Source organism: Alosa pseudoharengus, unplaced genomic scaffold, assembly GCF_046254945.1.
Source record: "Alosa pseudoharengus isolate Yale_2024_CS ecotype anadromous, Long Island Sound unplaced genomic scaffold, YU_APseudo_1.1 YU_APseudo_1.1_scf_3, whole genome shotgun sequence".
Classification (NCBI taxonomy): Eukaryota; Metazoa; Chordata; class Actinopteri; order Clupeiformes; family Clupeidae; genus Alosa; species Alosa pseudoharengus.
Genome location: NW_027468718.1, coordinates 35,601,272 through 35,628,771, shown reverse-complemented (window position 1 = coordinate 35,628,771; position 27,500 = coordinate 35,601,272). Strand labels below are relative to the sequence as shown.

Below are 27,500 nucleotides of genomic sequence, written 5' to 3'. Positions count from 1 at the left end.
TTCTACACCTACAGACGTTTATAGAACATATACTGTGCACGTCTCTGTTTCTCGGCGTCGCCTCGACTGCACCCTCACCTCGTCGAGCACCTCCAGATTCACCAGGTCATCATCAGGACTGCTTTCAATGATGAGTGTCTTACGCGTGTTAATCCTCTCGTGCCTAGAGAACACAAAGCACATAAACAAACAAACAAATACAGCACAGCTTAAGACAACAGGGTTACAGAGGATTCCACCGCACACAGCACTCTCCTTTTGCTAGACCGCATTTCCATCATACCGAAAGTACTCATAGCCAAAAGGACTCATATGTATTTTTAATGAAACAATGCAATAATCTGTAACAATGAAATAGTCTTTTTACCTTATTTGCCACTAAAAGTGAATCTTCCACATATCTCTAAAACTGTAATATTGCATGCTTGCATTTCTATTACTAATATCGTAATTTCCCATCTATTAACCAAGATACATACATTAACCGAGATTTAACAATTGATTTAAACTACATAGATACATACAAAATACATATCATGGAGGGTGAAAAAATCAATGGATTTCTACAGTCATCACAGCAGGCTTTATTCATTTGTGTTAATTGGTCAGAGACTGATGTGGATTACGACAGTGTCTTAGTTGAAAAGATAAATGTTAACGCTAAAATGTTAAAACTAGTCTAATTAAATTGTACAATTAAAACATAATCAAATGTAATTGTGTAATTATGATACTGATAACCTACAAGGGTTAAAAGCAAACTCTTCAAATTAATTATCAAAATATTTTATTCGGTAGAGAAGGAAATTAATTAGCTTCGATGTCGAAGTGGGCTGTATTCATTTCATTTGTGGTGTGTGCGTGTGAGTATATACTGTATGTGTGTGTGTGTGTGTGTGTGTGCGTGTGTGTATGCGTGTGTGTGTGTGTGTGTATGTGTGTGTGTGTGTGTGTGTGTGTGTGTGTGTGTGTGTGTGTGTGTGTGCGCGCGTGTGTGTGTGTCTCCCTGGAGAGAGCTGTTCCATTATCACTCTCTCATCTCACTTCATCTCAGCGTGACCTTTTATTCCACAGGCACACTCAGAGGGGCAGAGGTCAACGGAGAACCAGCTGCCACATTCACATCCTAAAAACTCCCCTGAGGGTGTGTGTGTGTGTGTGTGTGTGTGTGTGTGTGTGTGTGTGTGTGTGTGTGTGTGTGTGTGTGTGCATGTCTGTGTGTGTGTGTGTGTGTGTAGGCCCATGTGGGTGTGTGCATGTCTCTCTGTGTGTGTGTGTGTGTGTGTGTGTGTGTGTGTGTGTGTGTGTGTGTGTGTGTGTGTGTGTGTTTGTGTGAGTGTGTGAGTGTGTGTGTGTGTGTGTGTGTGTGTGTGTGTGTGTGTGTGTGTGCCTGTTTGAGTGTGTTGTGTAAGTGTGTGAATTAAGAGGAGGGTGCGTGTGATCTCAGTCAGACTACCCACTTCCAGATATATCCAGCAACAGCTTATCTGAGTTAAGCAAACTCTGCCAATGTAGGCCACAGCACACACCTAGAAACAATGTGCAACAATGAACCTACCTGTGCATAAAGCCAAAAACACAGACTATTTCTTATGAAACATATGAAATATAATAATCTGTTGCTGGTCCAATTATGATTGTTTTTGTTACCATGCCACTGGTAATTACACAGAATTTTCCTTCAAGACCTTATATAATAGGCTAATGACCTCCTAATGGTCTGACAAGACTATACATACGGCCAGAACACAAGAAAACTAGATGTAACACATCAGGTGTAAATAAGAACAATGGAATGCCAATGCAAGAGAGCCTTCGCATGCTTCATCTGTCTAATGCCAATGTGTAAGACAGCCTTCGCATGCTTCATTTGTCTCATGTTCATCTATTATATCTCATAAAGATTACACAGATCAGGGGTTCCATGGCCTTCCTTAATGTCACCATTTATCAAAAGAACAAAATAATGACCATGGATCGTATGCTCTCCCAAAACAAGACAAAACAAAACACAGCACAACAAAACACCTCCTGTATTCATGACAGTCAACTCCAGATTCACCAGTTTGCAGACTGGTGTCCTGAAGCCTTCCCCAAAATCTCCTTCATGATAATATGCCCTCATCACATGCCCTTAACATATCCACGGAATAAATAAAACAACTGAGCCAACAGATATACAAAAAAACAACAAACCAACACAGACACCATGAACCATGAACACCACCTCCATACCTCCATACAGTAGTAATTCCACATTATTTCTCTTTCAAATGAACATCTGTTCACTAAGCAAAATAGGGCAATGCCCCCACCACCTCCACCGACACACAAGAAAGGACATTGACAGCAATAACGAGACACTCAATCAAATATCACCTCTTCATATTCCACATCTTGTCCCTCCTGAACATGTATAAAACAGTCTAAACCACTTCGGACTGCTAGCTCTACAGCTAACCCTCTCCCACAGCCACCCAAAATGCTGGACCACAACCCCTCATCCCCACCCACCCCCCCTCTCCACCCCCCCCCCCCCCTCAGCCTCACTCCCAACTCCTCATTTCTCCTTTTTGCCAGTATGTCCTCTGCTACACAAAACACAGGTCTTTCACCCTAATCCAACCCCAAAAACATCCCTCCACCAAATCGTCCACTCTGTAGGTCATCCAACCAGATACTCACTACTACTACAATATCTCACTACTCTACTCCACCCGACCCTGATCATTTCTCCCTACTCAAAACAACAGCAAAACCTAAACTCCACTAAAAAAACATCCTCTTTCCTACTCCCAATTCATCAAATCTTCAACACAACACAACACTGTTCTGAAAAGAACACCCCCCACCACACACATCACAATATCACCACCATAACGCCCATCTCTATAATGTCTCCCAAATCCCAATTCATCACTTCCGCAATACAACACAACCCCCTAATTAAAAAAACACTACATGTAAACACTAAACTCCCCCCACACACCTCCATATCCACTCATCATTTGTATTTTAATTCTATTTCTACCCAACACAACACAACTGTGATTAAAGAACAGACTAAACTTTACCCCAAACCCTCCTCTCTCCTCCTCCCCCCCTTCACTCCCATATCCCTCCTTCACCTCCATACCTCCCCCCCTTCACCTCCATATCCACCCCCCTCCTCTTCACCTCCATACCCCCCCTTCACCTCCATATCCACCCCCTCCTCTTCACCTCCATACCCCCTCCTCTTCACCTCCATACCTCCCCCCCTTCACCTCCATACCTCCCCCTCATCTTCACCTCCATACCCCCCCTCTTCACCTCCATACTACCCCCTTCTTCACCTCCAACTCCACTCACCATTTCCGTTTCCACACTCGACCCTTCCTGACCAGCGAGAGAGCCCGGCGCTTGGCCCTCCGGCGGGCCTTCCTGCTCAGGCCCAGCATGGTGGCATGGCTGCCCCACAGCAGCGCGAGCTTGGGGAGGCTCTGCCGCCCAGTCCCTGGTCGTTAGCGTTAATGTGGAGACTCGAGGACTGACTGACCGGTTGACTGGCCGGTGGACTGAGAGCAGGAGAGCTAATCGGGCAGCTTCGCTGCGATCACTGATCTTCCTTTCCTCACTTGCAGCTGCTAAGCTCAACATGGACTCGCCTTCCACCCACGAGGTCAGGAGTAATCTCCTTAACCCCACTCACACTCTCCCATAAACACACACACACACACACAAACACACACACCACATGCACACGCAAACACATATGCACGCACGCACACACACACACACACACACACACACATAGACACACACACAAGCACACACACACACACACACACACCACATGCAAACACAAACAAACAATGTTATTCTTCTCCCAAATTTAGCCACTCATTCAGCTCTCTCTCTCCTCTCTCTCTCTCTGTCTTCATCTCTCTCTCTTTGTCTCTCTCTCTCTGTCTCTCTCTCTCTTCATCTCTCTCTCTCTTTGACTCTCTCTCTCTGTCTCCTTCTCTCTTTGTCTCTCTCTCTCCTTTCTCTCTCTGTCTCTCTCTCTCCTCTCTCTCACTCTGTCTTCATCTCTCTCTCTCTCTTTGTCTCTCTCTCTCTCTGTCTCTCTCTCTCTTTGTCTCTCTCTCTCTCCTTTCTCTCTCTGTCTCTCTCTCTCCTCTCTCTCTCTCTTTGTCTTCATCTCTCTCTCTCTCTTTGTCTCTCTCTCTCTCCTCTCTCTCTGTCTTCATCTCTCTCTCTCTCCCCTCTCTCTCTCTGTCTTCATCTCTCTCTCTCTCCCCTCTCTCTCTGTCTTCATCTCTCTCTTTCTCTCTCAATTCAATTCAATTCAAATTCAAATATGCTTTATTGGCACGACAAATCATATGATGCATTGCCAAAGCGTTCACAGGAATAATAATAATTACAAAAAAGTAAACAAACAAACATTACGAACATTTACACTTCATCAATGCACTGTGTGTGTGTGTGTGTGTGTGTGTGTGTGTGTGTGTGTGTGTGTGTGTGTGTGTGTGTGTGTGTGTGTGTGTGTGTGTGTGTGTCTGTGGGCGCATTGCTCAGTGGTCACTGCTCCTGTCACAGTTCTGTCACAGTTTCTCTCTCTCTCTCTCTCTCTCTCCCCTCTCTCTCTCTTCCCTCTCTCTGTCTCTCTCTCTCATCCTCTCCATCTCATGCCAGAGGAGAGGCGTTCCTGGATCAGTCTCACTTCACCAGCTCTGACCTTAAGGCTGGTGATCCCACTTCTGCTAAACGGACTTAGGGGGCCGCAATCAGTGCATGACTGATGCTAGCCGATTAGCAGCCCGCTCCTTATGTAATGTGTCCACCGAGGTGGCAAAGCTGCCGGCGGACTCTATTCCATCAGTACTCTCAGACAGAGCTGGAAAGCCCCTACGAGGAACATACATCACTGTATTTGTTTCGATGGGAAATAATATAGGGACATATATCAATGTATTTTTCAACATGGTAAATCAGATAGGGACATACATCACTGTACATACATCACTGTACTTGTCGACATGCTAAATCAGGTAGCGCAGCCAAAAATGCCAGTCAGAGGGCAGAATAACACACTCGGCTGATGGACCGTGTGCTGTCGCTGACTTGTGTAAATAAATAAATACATAACTTGCACAGCAAATATAACTTCACACAATTGCCTCCTAACTTATTATTAAATGTTTTAGTAATTTAGTAATACAGCCCAAGTTCTGCTACAATACACAGTCATGTGGAAGCAAAACGACAGCTATGCACTCAGGTTTATCACTTCCGCACGAGACTGCTGAATCAAATAAAGTTCTTCTTTCCCATTTCCAACACTCAAACTCTGAAGAGGCTCAAGTCAGACAGAAGTCGGTGTTACTCTCTGTTCGCCTCCTAATTAGATCTGAAGAGCCGTGTTAAAGCGGAGAGTTCGATGTGATGGATCTCTGTGCGTCTGATATGATTGAGAGAGTGCAGAGTGTGAGGGGGCGGATGGGGAAAGTTCAGCGGTCGCCTGTTAATTAAATTGTGATTCTGTCTGATAGTTCAGCCTCCTCTAGTGGCATAATCGGACGATGATAAAAAGAGTGCAAGGGGGGGGGGAATGAGAGAGGAGGATCGAGAACATAAATTAATTTTATACTTGAACGCCACTTACACACACACACTCTCTCTCTTTCTCTCTCTCTCTCTCACTTTCTCTAATACACTCATGACACATACAGTACTCACTTACTCTTGCACAGACAGTCCCTCTCTCTCTGTCTCTCTCTCTCTCTTTCTCTCTCTCTCTATCTCACTCTCTCTCGGGTGATGATCCTTAGTGATAAAGTATTATTATTATCCATCAGGGTTAGCCTACACAATCGCTAGCATTAAATTAGGCTCAGACACATCACCTCCCTGGGCCTTAATCACACTCTGGGCATCAGTTCCAGCAGAAACCTCACTGGCAGCCTCATTGGCTGGAGTTGGGAATGATCAGTGCTCAGAGAGGGACTGGTGCCCTCTGCTGGCAACTGCCAGAATTACAGTCACTTTTGAGGCACAGTTCTGCAGTGAAAATGCTCCTTCATAAAGTTACACTGATTAAAATGGCCTAAGATCAAAAAGACTAAATACCTTTACATTCATACATCAGTGAATATAGGGCATCTGTTTTGTGTTGTTCTACACATTACAACATCAGGACCATTACCCATAGGTCCTGTTTTACTGAAGATACAGCAAAAGTAATTCAATTGGGTATGCCTGCATGTCTGTCATATGTGTGTACTCATATGTGTGATGTGTGTGTGTGTCTGTGTGTGTGTGTGTGTGTGTGTGTGTGTGTGTGTGTACCTGGTCCTCCTCCTGCAGCCGTGCTCCTGCTGCTCCTTGATGAGAGAGGAGAGCTGCTTGCGCAGGCTGGAGTCGTGGCCGTGAGCCTGCTTTATGAACGGGTGCTCCAGCAGGTGGGTGACGGACGGCCGCGTCTCGAAGTCCTTTATCAGGCACCTGACAAACACACAAACACACAGGAGTGAACACACATACTGTACACACACAAACACACACGCATGAACACACACACGCAAGAACACACATGCTTTATCAGGCACCTGACAAACACACAAACACACAGGAGTGAACACACATACATGTACTGTACACACACAAACACACACGCATGAACACACATGCTTTATTATGCACCTGACAAACACACAAACACACAGGAGTGAACACACATACACACACAACCACACGTATGAACAAAAACACACACACACACACACACAAACACATACGCATGAACACACACACACACGAACGAGCGCATCAAACATACATACAAGCCAGCACAGCTGTCTCATAAGACATGACTTTGGTGTGTATGTGTGTGTGTGTGTGTCTGTCTGTCTCATACGACATGACTTTGGAGTGAAGGCATCTTTTAAGAACGATAGTTTCAAACAGTCTCTTAAGAGAACGTTGACACTACGGTATGACGTTAGCACAAGCAAGAATGTTATGGGAGCTATCACGGTAACGGTAGATAGTTGTCTGACAGAGAAAGAAAATCATACCAGACGCTATCAATGGTTAGAACAATGGTATAATCAGATAGTACAATGTTTATTTCCTGCTATATTTCGACAAATCTAAGCAAAACAAGTCAAAGAAATTACATTTCAACACAATCAGCAGCTGTTAAGAGTGTCATCCACCATCTTTGTTTACTTTTCACAGCTGTTTTATACCACAGAGATTTGTGGGTTATAGGCAGCATAGAGGAAACATCAGCTGCCTTCAAAAATGACCATCATCGGGGTAGTTCTAAGGTATCTTAGAAGGCAGGAAGAGAGAGTTTGTTGTTTTCGAACAGCACTTGTTGCCTCGCTCCCTTGTTAGATATCTTAAACGGCAGCAGTTTTTCCCATTTCGAACAGAGCCAGAGACAGATAAACACACAAATCTGTAAATTACTCAATTGAAAGTAGGTATGTATGTGAGAACATTTCATCGACACCGAGCAACAAGAGTGCAAGCACACAACAGGAGACAACAAGAGTGCAAGCACACAACAGGAGACAAATGTGAAAGGTGCTCATAGCAACGCTGAGACACATCCTGATAAAAAAGAGGTCCTTCTAGCTTTGCACAGCATTTACAAACACCTATACATTAAATATACTGTCCAAATAATGGTGTTATTATGAATAAACTATATAAACTAGTGGACCCTTGCCCAACCAACATTTGTGTCAGAGACAGAATACTCAATGAGCTCTGTAGTCACTGGTGCACACAAGTGCGTGTTTTTTATGGCGAGCCAAACAAATCAAAAGCCTGGCCAATACAGACACCACCCATTCAGTTGCACTTCGCGCTATTGAGTCAAGCTGCGCTAACCTAAGACCATCGCGCGCTGTCCAATGTTACAACTGCGCTATCGAGTTGGCCGACACCACCTATTCAATCTGCGCTAACATAACCAGAGACCATCGCGCGCGGTCCAACAACTGCGCTATCGAGTTGGCCAACACAGACACCGCCTAGTCAAGTTGCGCTAACCATCTCGCGCTGCCTAAAATATCAATAACAGGATTGCAATGTTTTCAATGTGTGTAGAAAGTCACATGCTACAAAGTACATTCCCATCAAACTGATCACGACTCAGATATATATTTATTTAAACATGGGATTACTGGGAGATTACTGAAACGATAGGCTACGCTATTATTATCAATGAAAACAACTCATAATGAAGTGGGGCAATTCACAGCTTTTAATCTATAGCCCTGTTGTAGGATGTAGCAAAAGTGGGATATAGTGCGACTGCTTCCCCAAAACAAATGTGGATTTAATCGTTTGATATGTGGATAACTTTCAGCAGACTAAACAAATAAGGTAAGATTTTGTTATCACAAAGCTAGCTGGTTCGTTATGGCGAAGCATATTACAGCCAACGTTGGCTACTTGCAGCAGTGAAGCTGATCTTGTTGATAACATCGTTTGTTCGTAACGTAAACGTTTCTTCAGCAGGACTTTTTATTTTGCATTCATTTTCATTGGCAAAAGCTAGCCTAATATGCATGAGAAAGAATTTGAGGGAGCTGCAGCTGTTAGCATCAGCACGGTCATAGTACAGTAACACAGCAGGGCACACTAGCCCAATGATGAAGGATCGTGTAAAATCCCCATCCCCATAAAGTTTCCAACCAAGCTTGCGCTGATGCATGATCACTGATCAAATTACTATTTTCTGACACAACCATTCCAGGTCCTATCTGTCTGAATCTCATTTTTAGCTCTTTAGCCTAGCATCTTAATGTTGTATTCTCAGCACGGTGACAATGATGTTCGTTTATGAGTTCAATAAGCCTGGTTATTTATTGCAGGACTTTATGTCACGTTTTAAATTTTATTATGATCACTCGCATTATGGGGTTACTGTGAAGGTAATGCTGTGGTTAACTTACTTAAGAAGCCCACCATGAGTTAGACTGGAGATAAGTTAGAAAACTTTCAAACTTTTTTTAAGCTGTCGCGACCCCCAGCTACTTCACTAGGTAATTCGCTCATTAGCTCAGACCAGTGAAGAACTAGGCAGCCTAGCTAGCTAGGCTACTACAGAAAACTCAACTAGCCTACTTGGGGAGAAAACTCAAACAACGTTAAACTAGCTGTGTTACAGTTTCTCGTCGCAAAATAAAAATTTCACTGGAGCTCCAAGCGGTTTTGTACACGCAGCCTCAAAAACGGTTTACAGCTCTTCAAGTCACTGCAAGGCCATTTTTTGTATATCGATCATTTAAATAGGCCTAGTTCTACACTTATGGGGTACGTACGATTGTGTTTTCTAAAGAATCTCCCGTCTTGAGTCTAGGCGTTGCTTGGCAACCACTCTGATAGAGGAAATATTTCTTGGTGAAACAATGAATGATTATCTATGAATAAACCATTCAATTTGTCGTTATTGTAACTTTATTTTTATGACATTTTGCTATATGTTTATAGTAACCGTTTTAGAAAAGATTTTGTAATCTTTTTTTATTCATTAATTTCAAACGTTCCAATATGGATAGCGCCGCGCCGCCCAGTTGGATCTCTCGCTATGTTCAAACATTCCAATGTGGATAGCGCAGCGCCGCCCAAACGTTCCAATGTGGATAGCGCTGCGCCGCACAGTTGGATCTCTCGCTATGGTCAAACGTTCCAATATGGATAGCGCCGCGCCACCCAGTTGGATCTCTTGCTATGTTCAGCTGGATGGGTGGTGTCCTGTTTTGCATAAACTTAGTTCGAACGGATAGCGCCGCGCTGCCCAATTGGGTCGCTAGCTCCGTCCAGCTGGATGGGTGTCCTTTTTTGCTTAAGCTTTTGAATTGTTTGGCCTCCCATAGTTTTTCAAGAGAAAAAGACAAACGGACAGCAGTAGAGATGGAAAACTGCCCATGCCCATGTGTCCCTGACACACATCTCCAGCAAACACATCTCCAGCAAACACGAAACAGCTTCCAGCATGACCCTCATCTGGCCTGTGGAGATTCCCTCTAGACCTGCAACCAAGCGCGCACACACACACACACACACACACACACACACACACACACACACACAGAGCCCTTACTGTAGCAGCGCGACAGGGAGGAGAGGGTTCACCTGAGCATTCTGCAGTGCTGTCTGGCTGTCTGTCTGTGGAAGGTTCTGTTGAGCAGATCAGCAGTGGAGCACAGCACAGGAGATAAGCTGGACACTGGCCACACTGAACCCTGCCCTCCACAGTCTGTCAGATGGTGTGTTTTGGTTCTCTCTCTCTCTCTCTCTCTGTCTCTCTCTGTCTCTCTCTCTCTCTCACACACACACACACACTCCCATCTCTTTCTCTGCCTCTCCCTCTCTCTGTCTCTCTATCTTTCTCTGAGTGATTCCATCACCATGGCACCCAATTCAAACAGCTATCTCCTCTCTCTCTCTGTGTGTGTGTGTGTGTGTGTATGTGCATGTGTGTGAGCAGTGTGTCTGTGTGTTAGTACAGGGGAAATTAACTGTGTGTACATACTGCCTTTTGCAAACCATTTACAGTAGGTCACTATCTTATGCAGTCTGCCATATAGCTGGTCATATAGTATGTGTCAACACACTGCACTATTCTGTACACACACAATGCAGTTCAGTGTGTCCATATGTCCCATAGTACTTTTTACACAATTCTATCTTTCTCTCTCTCTCTCTCTCTCACCGCCTCCCTCCCTCTCTCTCTCTCTTCCTCCATTTCTGAACATTGCTAAGTGTGCAACAGCAGTAGGGGAATATATTTTTTTCTGACTCAAGATAGCTGTGGCCCCACACATGAGCAACAGTAAGGCAACTCTGGCCATCTCTGCTCCTCTCCCAGCCCCCATCATCTGTATTGAGAGTGAGACTGGTCATTTCTGTCCACTCCCTCTGCCTTGTCTTACTGCAAGAGAGGAAGTCTACACACTTCACTACAGGTGTGTCAAGAGCACTGTGGGGTCTGGCACCAGGCTGGTCTGGATGTACTGTGTGTGTGTGTGTGTGTGCGTGTGTGTGTGTGTGTGCATGCGTTTGTGTTCGTGTGTGAGTGTGGGTGTGTGTGTGTGTGTGTGTGTGTGTGTGTGTGTGTGCGCGCAATCGCATGCGTGTGTGTTTGTGTGTGAGTGTGTGTGCGTGTGTGTGTCACTAACAACACACGTCCACACACAGGGGACACAAACACAGAAAATACATATTCATGTGTGTGTACACAAAAGCGCCGGAACACACACACACACACACTCACACACATACACACACACACACACACACTGCATTGCACACACAGTATCTCTCTTTCACACATACACACACATTCACACACACACACACACACACACACACACACACTAGAATAGTCTTTGAGAGCTGAACAAACAGCCTGTGGTGTCTGATAACATTGTCACCGTTCGCTCTCATTGTATCGCCGTACGGGCTCTCAGAGAATTTATTAGACAGAATTATTTCTCATCTGATACCGGCCGCCATTCACACTCTAAACATTTCCTCCTAATAGCCACCGCGGGCCCCATTTAAAAGCCCTCTGCCCATATTTACACCATGCTAACAGTGACAGCTCAAGCAGCTGTGTCAATCTATCAGGAGACATTTAAGACCCTAATGCAATGGGACACTATGAGAGCTTTGTGTGTGTGTGTGTGTGTGTGTGTGTGTGTGTGTGTGTTTTGTTTTGTTTGGCTGTTTGGTTTGGTTTCGTATGGTTCAACAAAGCCGTTAGTCATTGTGCTGTGAGCATGCAAGGGCTTTGTAGACAGGGCATGTGTTTTTTTGTTGTTGTTTGTTTTGTTCTTTTTAAAAAGATTATTAAACATTTTTCCTGAGAGAATGAGGCCCAGACACTCCTGCTGGGAGCCCCTGACCCACCAAATATATGATATATTATATGACAAACCCACAGGAGACACCGATAAGTTACAGAGAGCCCCAAGAAAGAAAAGGAAATTGAGGAAAGAAAGAGGGAAATCAACAAAAATAAAGAATGAATGAACATTATGAATGAAATGAATGCATTAATAAATGAATGAATAAATTAATGAGTGCAAGAATCAATTCATTAATTAATTAATGCATAAACGGTGATGTTCATAAGTCACGCTGTATGTGTGCGTCTGAACTGAACAAACGTATTATACTGCAGTCAAAGGCAGGTCTGTCATTAGTCCTCAATGAATCAGATCACACTGCTCTCCTGACTTCCCCAGTCATGGAATAAGAGACCTTCCCTCATTTAGACTGGAGAGAGATGATGCATATGAGAGAGAGAGAGAGAGAGAGAGAGGAAATGAGAGTGATTATTAAGAACAGACAGTGAGGAGGAACAGGAGAAAGAACTGAGGGAAGATAAAGGTGACAGATGGAAAGAGAGAGATAGACAGGGAAGAAAAAAGTGTCTTAGGACAAAAATACAGAGGGAGAGAGAGAGAGAGATCGTTGGGAAAGAAAGAGAGCTGACAGAGTGAGGCAGATCAGTTTGCTGCAGGGCTTGCAAAGCTGCTTGTGTTGTGTTTGGTCACGCTGCACCGGGCCTAAGTTGAGCCCCCAGCCACACAGGAACACCAACAGAGTAGGCCTACACAGAGCAAGCTAACATTAAAACTACCACAGAGCAAGCTAACGCTAAAACTACCAGAGAACAAGCTAACATTAAAACTACTATAGAACAAGCTTACACTACCTCTACCACAGAGCAAGCTAACACTAAAACTACCAGAGAGCAAGTTAACATTAAAACTACTAGAGAACAAGCTTACACTACCTCTACCACAGAGCAAGCTAACACTAAAACTACCAGAGAGCAAGATAACACTACCTCTACCACAGAGCAAGCTAACACTATCTCTAACACATAGCAAGCTTACACTACTTCCATCAGAGAATGAGCTAACACTACCTCTACCACAGAAGAAGCTATCTCTACCAGAGAGTGAGCTAACACTACTTCTACCACAAAGCGAGCTAACTCACTCTTAAAACAAATGTGTTGTCCCTATCTGGACACAGAGATGTGTTAAAAAAACAACGCAAGCTGTGTCGTTTTGAGCGTAAATTGTGTTATTTTTAACACATATTGTGTAACAAATAAAAAAAGGAAACAACACAAACTGTGTTGTTCCTGTCTGGACACAAAGATGTGTTAAAAACAACGCAAGTTGTGTTGTTTTCAACACATTTGTTTTAAGAGTATACCTCTACCACTGAGCAAGCTAAAACTACCTCCACCGGAGAGTGAGCTAATACTACCTCTACCAGAGAGTGAGCTAACACTAACTTTAACACAAAACAAGCTAACACTACTTCAACCAGAGAGTGAGCTAACACAAAATCGCCTGCAGTTAACTGTAGCACAACCTGGAACCACACGTCCTACAGTTAAATGAACATACAATACACTGTATGTCACCATCCAACTCTTTCATATGTTTTATCACTTTCAGGAAATGAATAAATTGTGTATCTGTGTTGCTTCAGCATTGCTCAATATTTCCAATAATGACACAAATGGATTGCAGTTTAAACGTTTATTTGCTTATGTTCATGAAACACTGTATTTATCATTTCACAACAAATGCAGTCAGACAAGTATGCTCCAATTAGAGAGGAAAGAGCAGAAAGCCACTGAAAGTGCTGTGGTTGCTAGAATCATCAAAGAGCCTTTGGCCTGCAGGGATTCGCATGTTAACTAAATCTCCCTCCTCCAGTTGCAGAGTCACACCACTGGGGAGATAGGAGTGATATCCATCAGTACCATACTCATCCAAACGCATCACCTGCTTTCCATTCTTATACATCAAGACAGTCATATGGTAGGTTATGAGATCCATCACAGTGAATCTGAAGTAGTAGGCTCCCTTGACAGGAGCTGTGAAGAAGCCTGTTGTACTGCTGTAGGCCTGCCCAACATTGGTGATGATTTTAGTGAAGACCAAGTTCAATTCAGTATTCCCAGCCTCTATGTATCCTGAATTAAACAGAGCTGCTGAGAAGGCCACCTTGGGTTGCTCTGTGATCTCTTTCTCCAGACTCACTACTTCAGTCTCAGTGGCTGCCAGTCTGGTCTTCACTGCTGTCAGTTCTGCCTCTTGTGCTGCAGTTTCCATCTTCAGGTTCTCCACCTCAGTCTCACTGGCAGACAGTCTGGCCTCTTGTTCTGCATTTTCCTTGATCAGGTTCATCACTTCAGTCTTCATGGTGGTCAGGTCTGTGTGTTGGGCTGCAGTGTCTTTCTTCACATGCTCCATGTCAGTCTCAGTGATTGCCAGTCTCTCAGTAACTGACCTCAGATCAGCTGTCTGTGCTGCAGTTTCCTTCTTCAGATTCACCACTTCAGTTTCACTACCAGTCAGTCTGGTCTTCATCACTGCCAGCTCTGTGTCTTGTGCTGCATTCTCCATCTTCAAATCCTCCATTTTAATCTTGGTGTTCTGTAGCTCATTCTGGGTGACAGTCAGCAGCACTCTCAGCTCCACCACCATGTCTCTGAGTTCCCTGAGCTCAGCAGAGACGTCCAGCTGGGTAGTGACTGCAGCAGCAGCAGCCCCAGTGCTCTGGCTCTCTGTCTGAACTTCAGTCTGGGTGCTCTGAGTCTGAGCTCCACACATGGAGAACAGCAGCACCAGCAGTGAGATGACGGCCCTCATCGTCAAGACTGGTATGTTACGTAGCAGCAGTAGTAGCAGTAGTATATATAGTAGATGATAGATAAATAGATAAATAGCTAGAAACTGTAATAATCCCCAAAGGGAAATTATTAATAGTAGTAGTAGTAGTAGCAGCAGCAGTAGTAATAGTAGTAGAAGTAGTAGTAGTAGTAGTAGTAGTAGTAGAAGCTGGTGTTGTATGTCATAGTGTCTGCAGAAACCCTTTTTATATGCTTGTTTGTGATGGTGATGTAACAAATCTCATCACTTTTTGGGGTAAAATACAGCTTATTGACACTGGTCAAATTTAGTAAACTTCGAGATACAGTGTTTTTTCCAGGACATATCTGTTTATTCAGTTATCAGTATTGTGGAAAAGTTCAACCTGTCTGTGTATGTGTGTGTGTGTGTGTGTGTGAGAGAGAGACAGACAGAAAGAGAGAGTGTATATGTGAGTGAGAGCGTATGTGTGTTATTTTGTGTGTGTGTGTGTGAGTGAGTGAGTGAGTGTTTGAGTAAATGAGTGAGTGAGTGAGTAAGTGAGTGAGTGAGTGAGTGAGTGTGTATGTGTGTTATTTTGTGTGTGAGTGAGTGAGTGAGAGTTAGGGTTGCAAAATTCCGGGAATTTTCAAAGTTGGAAACTTTCCATGGGAATTAACGGGAATATATGGGAATTACCGGAATAAACAGGAATTAATGGGAATAAACTGGGAATTTTTAATATGGGAAGTTAGTCTATAACAGGGAACTTAATTTACGGGGGGGCTAGGTTACGGGGACGCTGGCGAGACACGACGCTCCGTCTGGCATCATGTTTTTGTTTGTTTTTATGTAATGTTCGTAATTTTATGCAATGTCACGTTTATTTTTTGTATTGATTTGTCTAGTTAAATGTTTTCTCTCTTTATTTACGTTATTTTTTATAGTTTTCTTGTTATTCTCTTAGTCCATTACTGCTTTGAAGTCGGCTGATGTTAACGTCTGTCCTATGGCTAGCTTTTGCCCTGGGCCTCTTACATCCTTCCCATCCATCTGTGAGCCGGTGCTGCACTTCACTGTCTGGTCGAGGGGATTTCTCGGGACAGCAGCTGGACCTAGGCTACTCTGCGAAAGATCTGCCGAGGCCGCCGAGCTGTTTCTGACCAGTGAGCTGCCATGCCAACTGCCTGGAGTCTGGATTGAGCAGACTAACGTTAACGTTGAATGACTCTGCATTACGGACCAACTACGTCGCTGTTAAAAGTCCACCGAGTTGCTGATCTACAAGATCGCCCATGACTTCGGACTGTTATGCTTCCAGTGATCTCCAGACTAACAAGGCCTAACGTTCATGTTATCTCCAGACTGCCAGTGAGATGAAGAACTTTGTTGGCGTTGCATGCATCGGTTGTGGAGACACAGCTGTGCGCAGTTTCACACGAGTCATCATTGCCCTTGGACATTTTCAGCCGGTTGGAAATTGGACTAATTTTTATTTTTCATTTTTATTTATTTAATTTATTAATTTGTTTGTTGTCTGTCTTGTATGTCTTGGTGTCACGGGTACGCTGGCGACTACGCCGCTCCGTCCGCTATTGTCTTTGTTAGTCTATGTGTCATTGACAATGTCTTATATGTGGAGCCCTTTGGGTTGCACTCTGTGCACGTTAAATGCGCTATACAAATAAAACTGACTTGACTTGACTTAATGTAGAGGACAAAACCCCATCTTGCAGTCTAATATTAGTTAAAACAACAATTTAAATAATTGTTAACAATTTCAGTCAAATTTCTACCCTGCACATATGTCAATCACATGCACACAGCAATCGGCATAGGCTGCTAGACATAAAGGAAATCTATGGTGCGTTCATATCATGGAGGTATTAGGTTCATATGCATGGGGAAAAAATGTTCCAACCAATCGGATTTTGTTGTTGAGTGGTGTGGTGTATCTTGGGTAGTAAACCATAGACAGAGAATGGGATTCCTGCTAGCATGCTAGCTAGCTTTGTATGCTAACCTAAGCGTAAATACCAACATACAAATCATATTGCTTATTACGAAACAAAATGTTAAACGAGAGCTAGCACCCAATGGTCTTCAGTTAACCGTGTGCACAACCTGGCACCACACATCCTACAGTTGAATGAAAATACAATATGGGTCTCCATCCAAACCTTTCATATATTTTAACATTTTCAGGAAAAGACAAAAATGTAAATCAGCATGGCTAAATATTTCCAATCATTTCATGTTCATGAAACACTGTATTCATCATTTCAGACACAGTAGAGCAGTGTGTTCCATTCAGAGAGTAAAGAGCAGGAAGCCACTGAAGATGCTGTGGTTATCAGAACTACAGTATCATGGAGCTTTTTGCCTGCAGGGAGTCGCATGTTAACTTCATCTCCCTCCTCCAGCTGCAGAGTCGCACCACTGGACAGATACAGTAGCTGTGTTTCCCATCAGTATCAAACTCATCCAAACGCATCACCGGTATTGTATTCTTATACATCCAGACAGTCATCTGTGAGGTTATAATGTCCATCACAGTGAATCTGAAGTAGTAGATTCACTACTTCACTCTCAGTGGCTGTCAGTCTGGTCTTCATGGTGGTCAGCTCTGCCTCTTGTGCTGCAGTTTCCATCGTCAGGTTCATCACTTCAGTCCTCATGGTGGTCAGGTCTGTGTGTTGGGCTGCAGTGTGACACTGGTCAAATTTAGTGAATGTCGAGATACTTTGTTTTTTCCAGGACATATCTGTTTATTCAGTTATCAGTATTGTGGAAAAGTTCAACCTGTCTGTGTATGTGTGTGTGTGTATGTGTGAGAGAGAGACAAAGAAAGACAGTGTATATGTGAGTGAGAGTGTATGTGTGTGTGTGTGGTGTGTGTGTGTGTGTGTGTGTGTGTGTGTGTGTGTGTGTGAGAGAGAGAGAGAGAGAGAGAGAGAGAGACAGAGAGAGAGAGTATATGTGAGTGAGAGTGTATGTGTGTTATTGTGTTTGTGTGTGTGTGTGTGTGTGTGTGTGTGTGTGTGTGTGTGTGTGTGTGTGTGTGTGAGAGAGAGAGAGAGAGACAGAGAGAGAGATAGAGAGAGAGAGAGAGAGAGAGTGAGTGAGTGAGTGAGTGAGTGAGTGAGTGAGTGTGTGTGTGTGTGTGTGTGTGTGTGTGTGTGGCCTGTGTCTGTGTCTTTTCTATTTGACATGTTCCTTCACTATTATGAAATTATAATCAGCACTGCCTCGCCGTTTCCAAGCCATGCTCAGACCGACCAGGAGAGAATTATGGGTATTATTCAGCAGGCCAGGACCAACGGGTGGGACAATATCTCTCCTCTGTCTCATTAAGTTATGTCTTCCACATATGGCTTTTACGTATGGGGGAGGATCTGACAGGATGCGATTTCCAGTCATAAACCTGGATGAATTAGTATGGGCTATTTCTCCCTTCCTTTGGTTTTGTCATTAACAGTTGGGCACAGGGAAAAAAGAAGGCCAACTGTGTTGTGGTAATAGAGATGGCCTGACCCTAAATTAAAAGATGAAAAATCAATAAAGCAGGTGAATCCAATCTAATCTAAAACAGGAATTCACAGAAATTCAGCCTGCAGCCACTCCTGAAATATTATAAATATTGTTTCTAGGCAAATATATATATGCTGTATTTGTTCTCCACATCGATATGCCAGTTCAGAAAGTATAGGAAGATATCCACTGTGCTTGTCATATGACACAGAATGGTGCTTCTGCTTTGAGCAGACATCAAAGAGCTGACTCTGACAACTTGAGAGGCAATTCCACCAAATACGCTCCTCACTTGAGCTTAAACAGCATTAAGAAACTGAAGTGATTGATTGAAATGTCTCTTTATTCAGACATGACAGCATTCGAGTGAAGTAACGTGACTGTAACTTATGCCCAGCAAGCTTCTGAGACCTTCAAAAACCACTTAAATATGGTGGTTTAGACGCTGCTATGAGTAAAAGACTAAAGACTATCCTACAGTATCCTACAGTATGAGTAAACGGTTTTAGGCTCTTCTATGGGCTACTTCATTTGGAGTAAAAAACTAATGTCCAGGTTCAAGGAGACTCACTCTAGCCCTGGTCTGTTGCAGAGCTGACGGGCGTTCCAGAGTTAAAGGAGATAACTGTATAGGAAGTGACCGTGTGCAATTCAATGTAGACATTTTCCTCATTGTATGTACTGTTGTTGGGAAAGGGCAGATGGGGTCGGAGAGGATGCAAGAGGGGGAAGAGAAGAGAGAAGAGGGGAGGAGAAGAGGAGGAGAAGGAGAGGAGAAGAGGAGGAGAAGGAGAGGAGAAGAGAAGGAAATAAAAAAGTCAGATTACAGGAGAGAAGAGAGAAGAGGGGAGGAGAAGAGGAGGAGAAGGAGAGGAAATAAAAAAGTCAGATTACAGAAGAGAAGAGAGAAGAGGGGAGGAGAAGAGGAGGAGAAGGAGAGGAAATAAAAAAGTCAGATTACAGAAGAGAAGAGAGAAGAGGGGAAGAGAGGAGAAGAGGGGGGGGTGATGTGAGGATAGGAGGAGAGGAGAAGAAGAGGAGAACAAGATCAGAGGAGATGAGAGAGGTCAGGTACTCACTGGGCTATGAAGTGACTGAAGCTCCTACACCACTGATCTGGCTGGCGCAGAGTAGGCGACGGGTTCCTAAACACACACACACACACACACACACACACACACACACACACACACACACACACAAACACAAAACACACACACACACACACCCACACACACACACACACACACACACACACACACATACACACACACACACACACACACACACACACACACACACACAAAACACACACACACACACACACACACACACACACACACAAAAACAAAAACACATCAGAGACTAAATCAACACTAGATAGCAACAGTGGACATGTTTGTTTTCCAGACTGTCACCTAGAAGCCCACGGTCTCATGACACATGATGATCATATCAGCGCTGACTCATGTGTCATGACTTGGGCCCAGTAGTTGAAGGAGATCCCTGGAGAGCTGAAGCGGTGGCTCAGATGTGTGTGAGGTCTCTGCTGTGTGTGCGAGGTCACGTGCTGCTCTTTCAGCCGCAGTAAATGTCCTAGCTAAACACTTTCAGCCAAGCGATGCCATCCAACACAACCAGGGCGGCCACTGAGGCGAGGAGAGAGAGACAAACGACGGCAGCTCCGCAGCACCCGACACACAGCATCTTCCCCCGAGGCGGCGGAGAATAATGCCTGCGTGGAAATCCGCCGTCAGCAGCATTTAGTGCAGGTGATTCATAAGCAGACGGGCGTCTGAGAGGGAGGCCTGAGCTAAAGAGTGAGAGGACCCGACAGTGGGACGAAGAGGGAGAACAACTGGAGAGGTAGAACCACCATCGCTCATACACCCATGCACACTCACTCACACATATATATGCATACACACACACACACACACACACACACATAAAACACACATATACATATACACACACACACACACACACACACACACACACACACACACCAGAGGAGGCTCCTTCATTGAGGAAAGGGAGGAACACCCTCCCTAAAATTTCAGAGAAAAATAAAAAATATATAAAGTGAATTACTAATCTGATAAATTACTGTTAATATTACTATTTTTAACACTTTGAATGAACAAAATCGTTCCCCTAGGTCAAAATGCCAACAGCACCCCCTATCGCAATTGAAAATTACTGTATGGAGGAGCTTCCTCCTCAAGCCCCTCATTGAAGTCCATTATAAACGCCTCGGACCCCAGCGGCTCGTGAATCACGTCGTTTTCAATGGCCAAGGGAGGAAGCTCCTCCGTACAGTAATTTTCAATTGCGATAGGGGGTGCTGTTTTTAGCGGCAACGGTTCAAGAAGGTTATCTGCAGTCAAACTACGAATCTTATGTTGAACGGAAAGCTTGTTTTTTGCTCGTGAAATAAACAGTACAATGGAATCAGAGGACAATCTCAAATCTTTTATACATTCAAATACACTGATAATGTTTATCAAAGCAGGAAGACAAAAGGAAGCAAACATTCATATTCCAAAACAAGATGGTAAGTGTAGGCTACTGAATGCTAGTCAGACAAATAGGCTACTCATGGCTAACTGGTAACGTTAGCATAGAAAACAATCAGCCATAGCCTACTGCTGGCCTGTCACATACGTGGACAGTTCACTTGGTGATAAAACAGTTTTGGATATTTATGCGTTGTTATAATCATCCAAGTTATGCCTTAACTAAACAATTGTTAAATAAGGTTCTTGTTGTTATGTTCTTGTTTTCACCGTTCTAAATGTATCTTTGGATGGTAACATTGTTAATGAATGTTTCAGACCATGATGCATTCCTTTAATGACGTCTTCAATAACATTTGCCTTTCGAGTATGCTTTCATAAATTCCCACTTAGCTACTACAACCTGTCTTTAAATTATAGCGATTTGGCTTTAAAAACAATAGCATGTTACAAATAACCACATTTAAGGTCTATTTTTAATGGTAAATAGTTACATGGTTTTATAAAACAAGTGTCTATTTTTATTATTTTATTATTATTTCTGCCAATGTATTACACTGAGCAAAACCTCCAGACTTTCCGTAATTTTGCACATCTGGAAAACAGTATTTCATAACTAGACCTACATATCTTCCCTGACTTCCCAGACCTAAATTTACATGTCAATGTCAGAACAGCATTTATTGCACAACATTGTAGCATTTTAACTGGCATAGTACATACTGCTGCTATAAATGTGTCTGGGTAGGCGGCCTACATACTCTATTGTTCACATATGCCACCAAACACCATCACAACCTCACATTTGCCACTAACGCCAATCAAGCAGACATTCCTTCCTCCGTTATTTTTTTAACCACCAGCCGCCACTGACACACACACACATAAAACACACATATACATATACACACACACACACACACACACACACACACACACACATAAAACACACATATACATATACACACACACACACACACACACATAAAACACACATATACATATACACACACACACACACACACACACACACACACACACACACACACACACACACACATAAAACACACATATACATATACACACACACACACACACACACATAAAACACACATATACATACACACACACACACACACACACATACACATAAAACACACATACACAAACACACATACAAATGCACACACACACACGCACATACACAAACACACACACACACACACACACACACTCCATAAACACATGCACACAACACAGGCATGCAGTGACCAGATATTTTCTGTCTTCTTCAACTCTTTTCTTCTCCTTTAGTTATTGGAGAGCAGCCATAATAGCTGTTGAAAGACATGAAAGCTTTCTTTATTGTCTTTTTTATATAGTTATATATAGAAAACTTCCTTCGTCTCCCTGTGTCTTCATCTCACTCCCAACGTCTTCCCAAGAACAAAGCTCCACAGCCTGAGCGTTACGCCCTTAAACAGCTCTCTCTCTCTCTCCCTCTCTCTCTCTCTCACTCTCTCTCACTGTCTCTCTCTCCCCCTCTCTCTGTCTCTCTGGTGCGGGGGTTTTGGGGGTGTGGGTGGGGGTTAGTGGGAGGCGGAGAGGGAGGAAGGAGGAGGAGAGAGGGGTGAGATAATCTGTCATTCTCCACGCTGCCGCTCTAAGTCACCCCAGCCTTTGATGAAGATTCCGACAGGCACTGCCCTTATTTTGGAGGCCCGGATCAAAGGCTTGCTCGCTCTTTTGCACCCCTGTGTGTGTGTGTGTGCGTGTGTGTGTGTGTGTGTGTGTGTGTGTGTGTGTGCTAGCACTTGTGTGTATATCCGTCTCTGTGCATGCAGAAAAAAAAGAAAATCTAAACTATAATACGAGCCTGCAGCTACGCGTTGGCCTTGATGTTTCTTCGCAGCGCGGCCTCTTACGCTTAGAGAGAGTAAACATGGAACCGGCGAAGACGACACGACACGACATGACACAACGCCGCTGTCAGACAGTCTCAGTCATGTTGCTCCAAATTCAGTCGCTCCCCCATTCTGCATTCCCCCCTCTCCTTGTGTTTGTCAGGGAGCGTCAACTCCTCATGTAAATACAAACGGCTTTATTTGTAATCTCCGCCACCACACTCCCTCTGACAGATGTCTAGGGCATCTCTGTGTGTGTGTGTGTGTGTGTGTGTGTGTGGGTGTGTGTGTGTGTGTGTGTGTGTGTGTGTGTGTGTGTGTGTTGGCTGTTGCTGCCATGCTATCAGCATGTGTAAAATATTAGTCAGTCATGACTTGACTGGGGGGCAAAACGTCACTGCAGGTGTGTTATTCAGTGTCCCCGGCATCTGAGCAAGATGCAGCTAAAATGCTTTGTTACTTAACACTGTGATAAAGTGAACACAGCCTTGTTACTTGTTACTTAACACACTTAACACCGTAATAAAGTGAACACAGCCTTGTTGCTTGTTACTTAATACCGTAATAAAGTGAACACAGCCTTTTTACTTGTCACTTAAAGGTGCTCTAAGCAATGCCACGCGTCTTTTAGGCTAATACAGTACATTTAATGTCACTTACTGCAAGCACCACCTAACCAACCGCTAGCTGTCTGTGTCCTGAATACACTGAAAAAAATGCAATCTCTGTGGACAGCCCAGGCACCAAAAATGGCAACAAAAAGCAAAACCTAGAGCAAACCTAGCCCATAAAAACATTACAAACTGTTCCAGCAAATTACAGACGAGATGCACGTTCAGGAGAGTTTCAATTGCACAGGAGCAGCACCGGAGGGAGAGGGAGGAAGTAGCGAGGTAGCTCTCTGTTTTGTTTGAAAGTCAACAGAAGTGATGTTACCCAGCATCGCTTAGAACACCTTTAACACCATAATAAAGTGAACACAGCCTCTCCAGGCAAACAGACATTTCATCTCACTGACAAAGCACTGTTGGCAAGGGCTTGGGGTCTGTTCGCTTTAGAATGGCTTCTATAATATATAAATGTTAGTTTGCCCTTTTTAAAAAGCTCATGGACGCTCTATGCATGAGCACAGTGACAAATGGGTTTTATAAAAATATCTGCGCGTGTGCATTGACCTGTGTGCCGCTGCAGGCCAGTGGCCTTTAAGTAGGAGAGAGAGAGAGAAACGACAGAGCTACTGCCTGAGCAAATAAAGACACACACACACACACACACCTACACAATGGCAGATGCTCAAACAGACCCACACATACCCAAACACACTTCTCATACACATAGTGAAAGAGACAGAGAGAGAGATGCACAAATACAGCTCTCAACCCACTTCCCCCCCCCCCCACACACACACACACACACACACACACACAAACACACACACACACACACACACACACACACACACACACACACACACACACACACACACACACACAACACACACACACACACACACACACACACACACACACACACACACACACACACACACACACAGACAGACAAACTCCACAGACACATGCACCTGCACACGCGCGACTTCCTGGCCGCACACATATTCAATCCATCACCAGGGCACACCTACACTTCTGCTAGACAAGCCAGGCCATCATCCCAACCAAGCCAGGCCATCATCCCAACCAAGCCAGGCCATCATCCCAACCAAGTGAATGACCTGAGTGTGTCGGTCCTCACTCAAATATCTCAAGCCTCGGAAATAGAAATGAAGACAATAGAGATATAAATAGATATGAAGGTGATCTAAATACATAGATAGATAGATGAAATAGATATGAAGGTGATCTAAATACATAGATATGAAGGTGATCTAAATACATAGATAGATATCTAGATGAAATAGATATGTGAAAACTGAGATTTGGGCCTGAATGTATGTGGTCAGTAGGGAGTCTCAACAACTCTGCAAAAACCCCTGAAATTGCCTCTATAGGGAGGGTGTTTATTTCAGATCAACTTGTTCAGCATCAATGTCCATAGAGCCGTACCTGCACTTTCCATCCGCCATCCAACTGCACAGCACATTCTAATGGACAAAGCCAGAATAACATCACAACAAACAAAGTGCAATCCATTGATAAATAATGGTTTTCTCTTCATTATTGATCAGTACAAATAGTGTTTCTTCTTGTTTGATGTTGGTGTTTTGAACTTAACAACTACAATACGTCGGCATTAATAAAACTCTCCTACACACAATCACACAACTACAATACGGCGGCATTAATAAAACTCTACTACAGTACACACAATCACATTAATAAAACTCTACTACAGTACACACAATCACATTAATAAAACTCTCCTACAGTACACACAATCACATAAATAAAACTCTACTACAGTACACACAATCACATTAATAAAACTCTACTACAGTACACACAATCACATTAAAAAAACTCTCCTACAGTACACACAATCACATTAATAAAACTCTCCTACAGTACACACAATCACATTAATAAAACGTACACACAATCACATTAATAAAACTCTCCTACAGTACACACAATCCCAGACGTTCCCACTGCCTCTGGCTTCACTTCTCAAGGCTCATAGGACACATAGAGTGGACAGCCCTGCGTCTCAAGGCTCTTCGGACACATAGAGTGGACAGCCCTGCGTCAATAGTAATCAGACACATACAAAAGAACCACCAGGGGTTGTTTACTTTTTACTGTAAAGGGTCATTTCTGGGTTCTGCTGCGCTGAGGCCCAGCAGTGTCAGAGTCAAGGCCCAGCAGTGTCTGTTGGGTCCAGCTGCAACACACAAACACACACACACACACACACACATGCATGCATTCACAAAGGCACACACACACACACACACACACACACACACACACACACACACACACACACACACACACACACACACACACCAGCCCACCTCAGCTCTAATCTGGTCCACTCAGTCTAACTCTCTGTTGTTTCCACAAAAACACATTGAAAAGGATTATTGATGGCCACCGCGTTCAGCGTCATTCGTCAATAACCCTTAATTACACAGCTCTGCCAGTAAGTGTATTGACGGATGAAATTCATGATTTATTCAATAATACTCATACAGTAAATGCACTGGCAAGTGTGGTGAAGGTTTTGAAGGATTTACTATCAGTGACCTTAATGTCAGCTTGTGGTAATGGCAACTTTCTTTCAAAGAAACTGCCACACAGAAACTATGGTTTCTAAAACATAGCTAAAGAACCATTGGAGGAAACAGACATGCATGCTCACACACAAACACAGACACACACACACACACACACACACACACACACACACACACACACACACACACACACACACACACAGACGCACACACACAGACACACACACAGACACACACACACAGACACACACACACACACAGACACACACACAGACACACACACAGACACACAAACACAGACACACATGCACACACGCACAGAAGCACTCAGACACACACACACACACACACACACACACACACACACACACACACACACACACACACACAGGGACAGGACACATCAGACCGCTCAGCACTGGACTGCAGACTGCATGGTTGTCTGAGTTGGTGGTTTGTGTAGTGTGCCCATTTTGGTTGATTGAAAATCTACAGGTAATGTTAATAAAACAATAAATTGTATGTTTTACTGCTCAGTGACCATGGATATATTTGTTGCAGAAAGTGGTCAAGTGTTTTGTCTGATAACGGTCTCACACATATCGTAGCCACTGAATAATCCATGGACTTGGCAGAGTTTTGGTGTGTTGAAACTCACACCCCCTCCCTCCAAGGCCCACTCCGCCCCACCTGGGCAAGGACAGGCTACCTGACTAGTAGGCATAATCCTGTCTGTGTATACTCATTAATGTATATACATCCATTATTTTTTCACAAAATTACAGATTCAACTCATTAGGATGTGATATTAGTACACAGGGTATTGACGGTAGAAACAGCAAAGGGAAAAAAAATGAATATTGCTATTATAAAAAACATATTTGGTAAAATCAAATGATCAGTTTCTCTGGAATTCAATCATTCATTCATTAATATGCATATATTCCCTAAAAGGTACCCAATGCAAATTTATATTTCCTTTGTCTATATCTGTATTATTGTTGTCTTTGGTGAGGCATGAATTCCACATAATTCCACATAAGGAATAAACACAATTTTGGGTGACCAAAAGTCATGAAGCCCCACCTGTCCTACGTGATGGGGGGACAGGTTTACACTTTCCTACAACACTGATAGCAGAATAAACAGATACTGTATGTCCTGGAAAAAAACACTGCCCAAATTTATTTTTGTCCCTGGACTTTTTGACCCAAATAAGTGATGAAATGTCTTACACAATCAGTAACAAAGGTATATAAAGAGGATGTCTAAAGACAGTCTCACACTACTACTACTACTACTAGTACTATATGAGAAAGGGATACAGGTTTTAAAGATGAGGTCCGTCAAGGCACCTAACCCCTCACTGCTCCCCGAGCGCCGCTGTTGTTGCAGGCAGCTCGCCGGGATTAGTGTGTGCTTCACCTCACTCTGTGTTCACTGTGTGCTGAGTGTGTTTCACTCACTGTGTGTGTGTGTGTGTGTGTGTGTGTGTGTGTGTGTGTGTGTGTGTATGTACATGTGTGTGTGCTCAGTGTGGCTCTGATATGTTGTAGAGCCAGACCCAGTGTTCGCATTTTAGCCTGATTTAGCCTAATTTCAGTTGGACCCCAACTAACATTCAGAATCAGGCCAAATTCCCTACTGATGTTGTGTCGTTAAGCAGGCTCAAGCCACCCAA

General features: G+C 43.6%; 1 protein-coding gene across 1 annotated transcript in view; it reads right to left on the bottom strand.

The window, feature by feature from the left end:
• myo3b (myosin IIIB) overlaps positions 1–27,500 on the bottom strand; it is a 139,738-nt gene that overhangs the window by 91,646 nt on the left and 20,592 nt on the right. The window contains exons 7-9 of the mRNA XM_076262849.1: positions 19,283–19,348; positions 6,334–6,489; positions 79–163 (exon numbers count right to left, since the gene is read on the bottom strand). Of these exons, the coding sequence (XP_076118964.1) occupies positions 79–163; positions 6,334–6,489; positions 19,283–19,348 (307 nt within the window). The remainder of the gene's footprint in view (positions 1–78; positions 164–6,333; positions 6,490–19,282; positions 19,349–27,500) is intronic.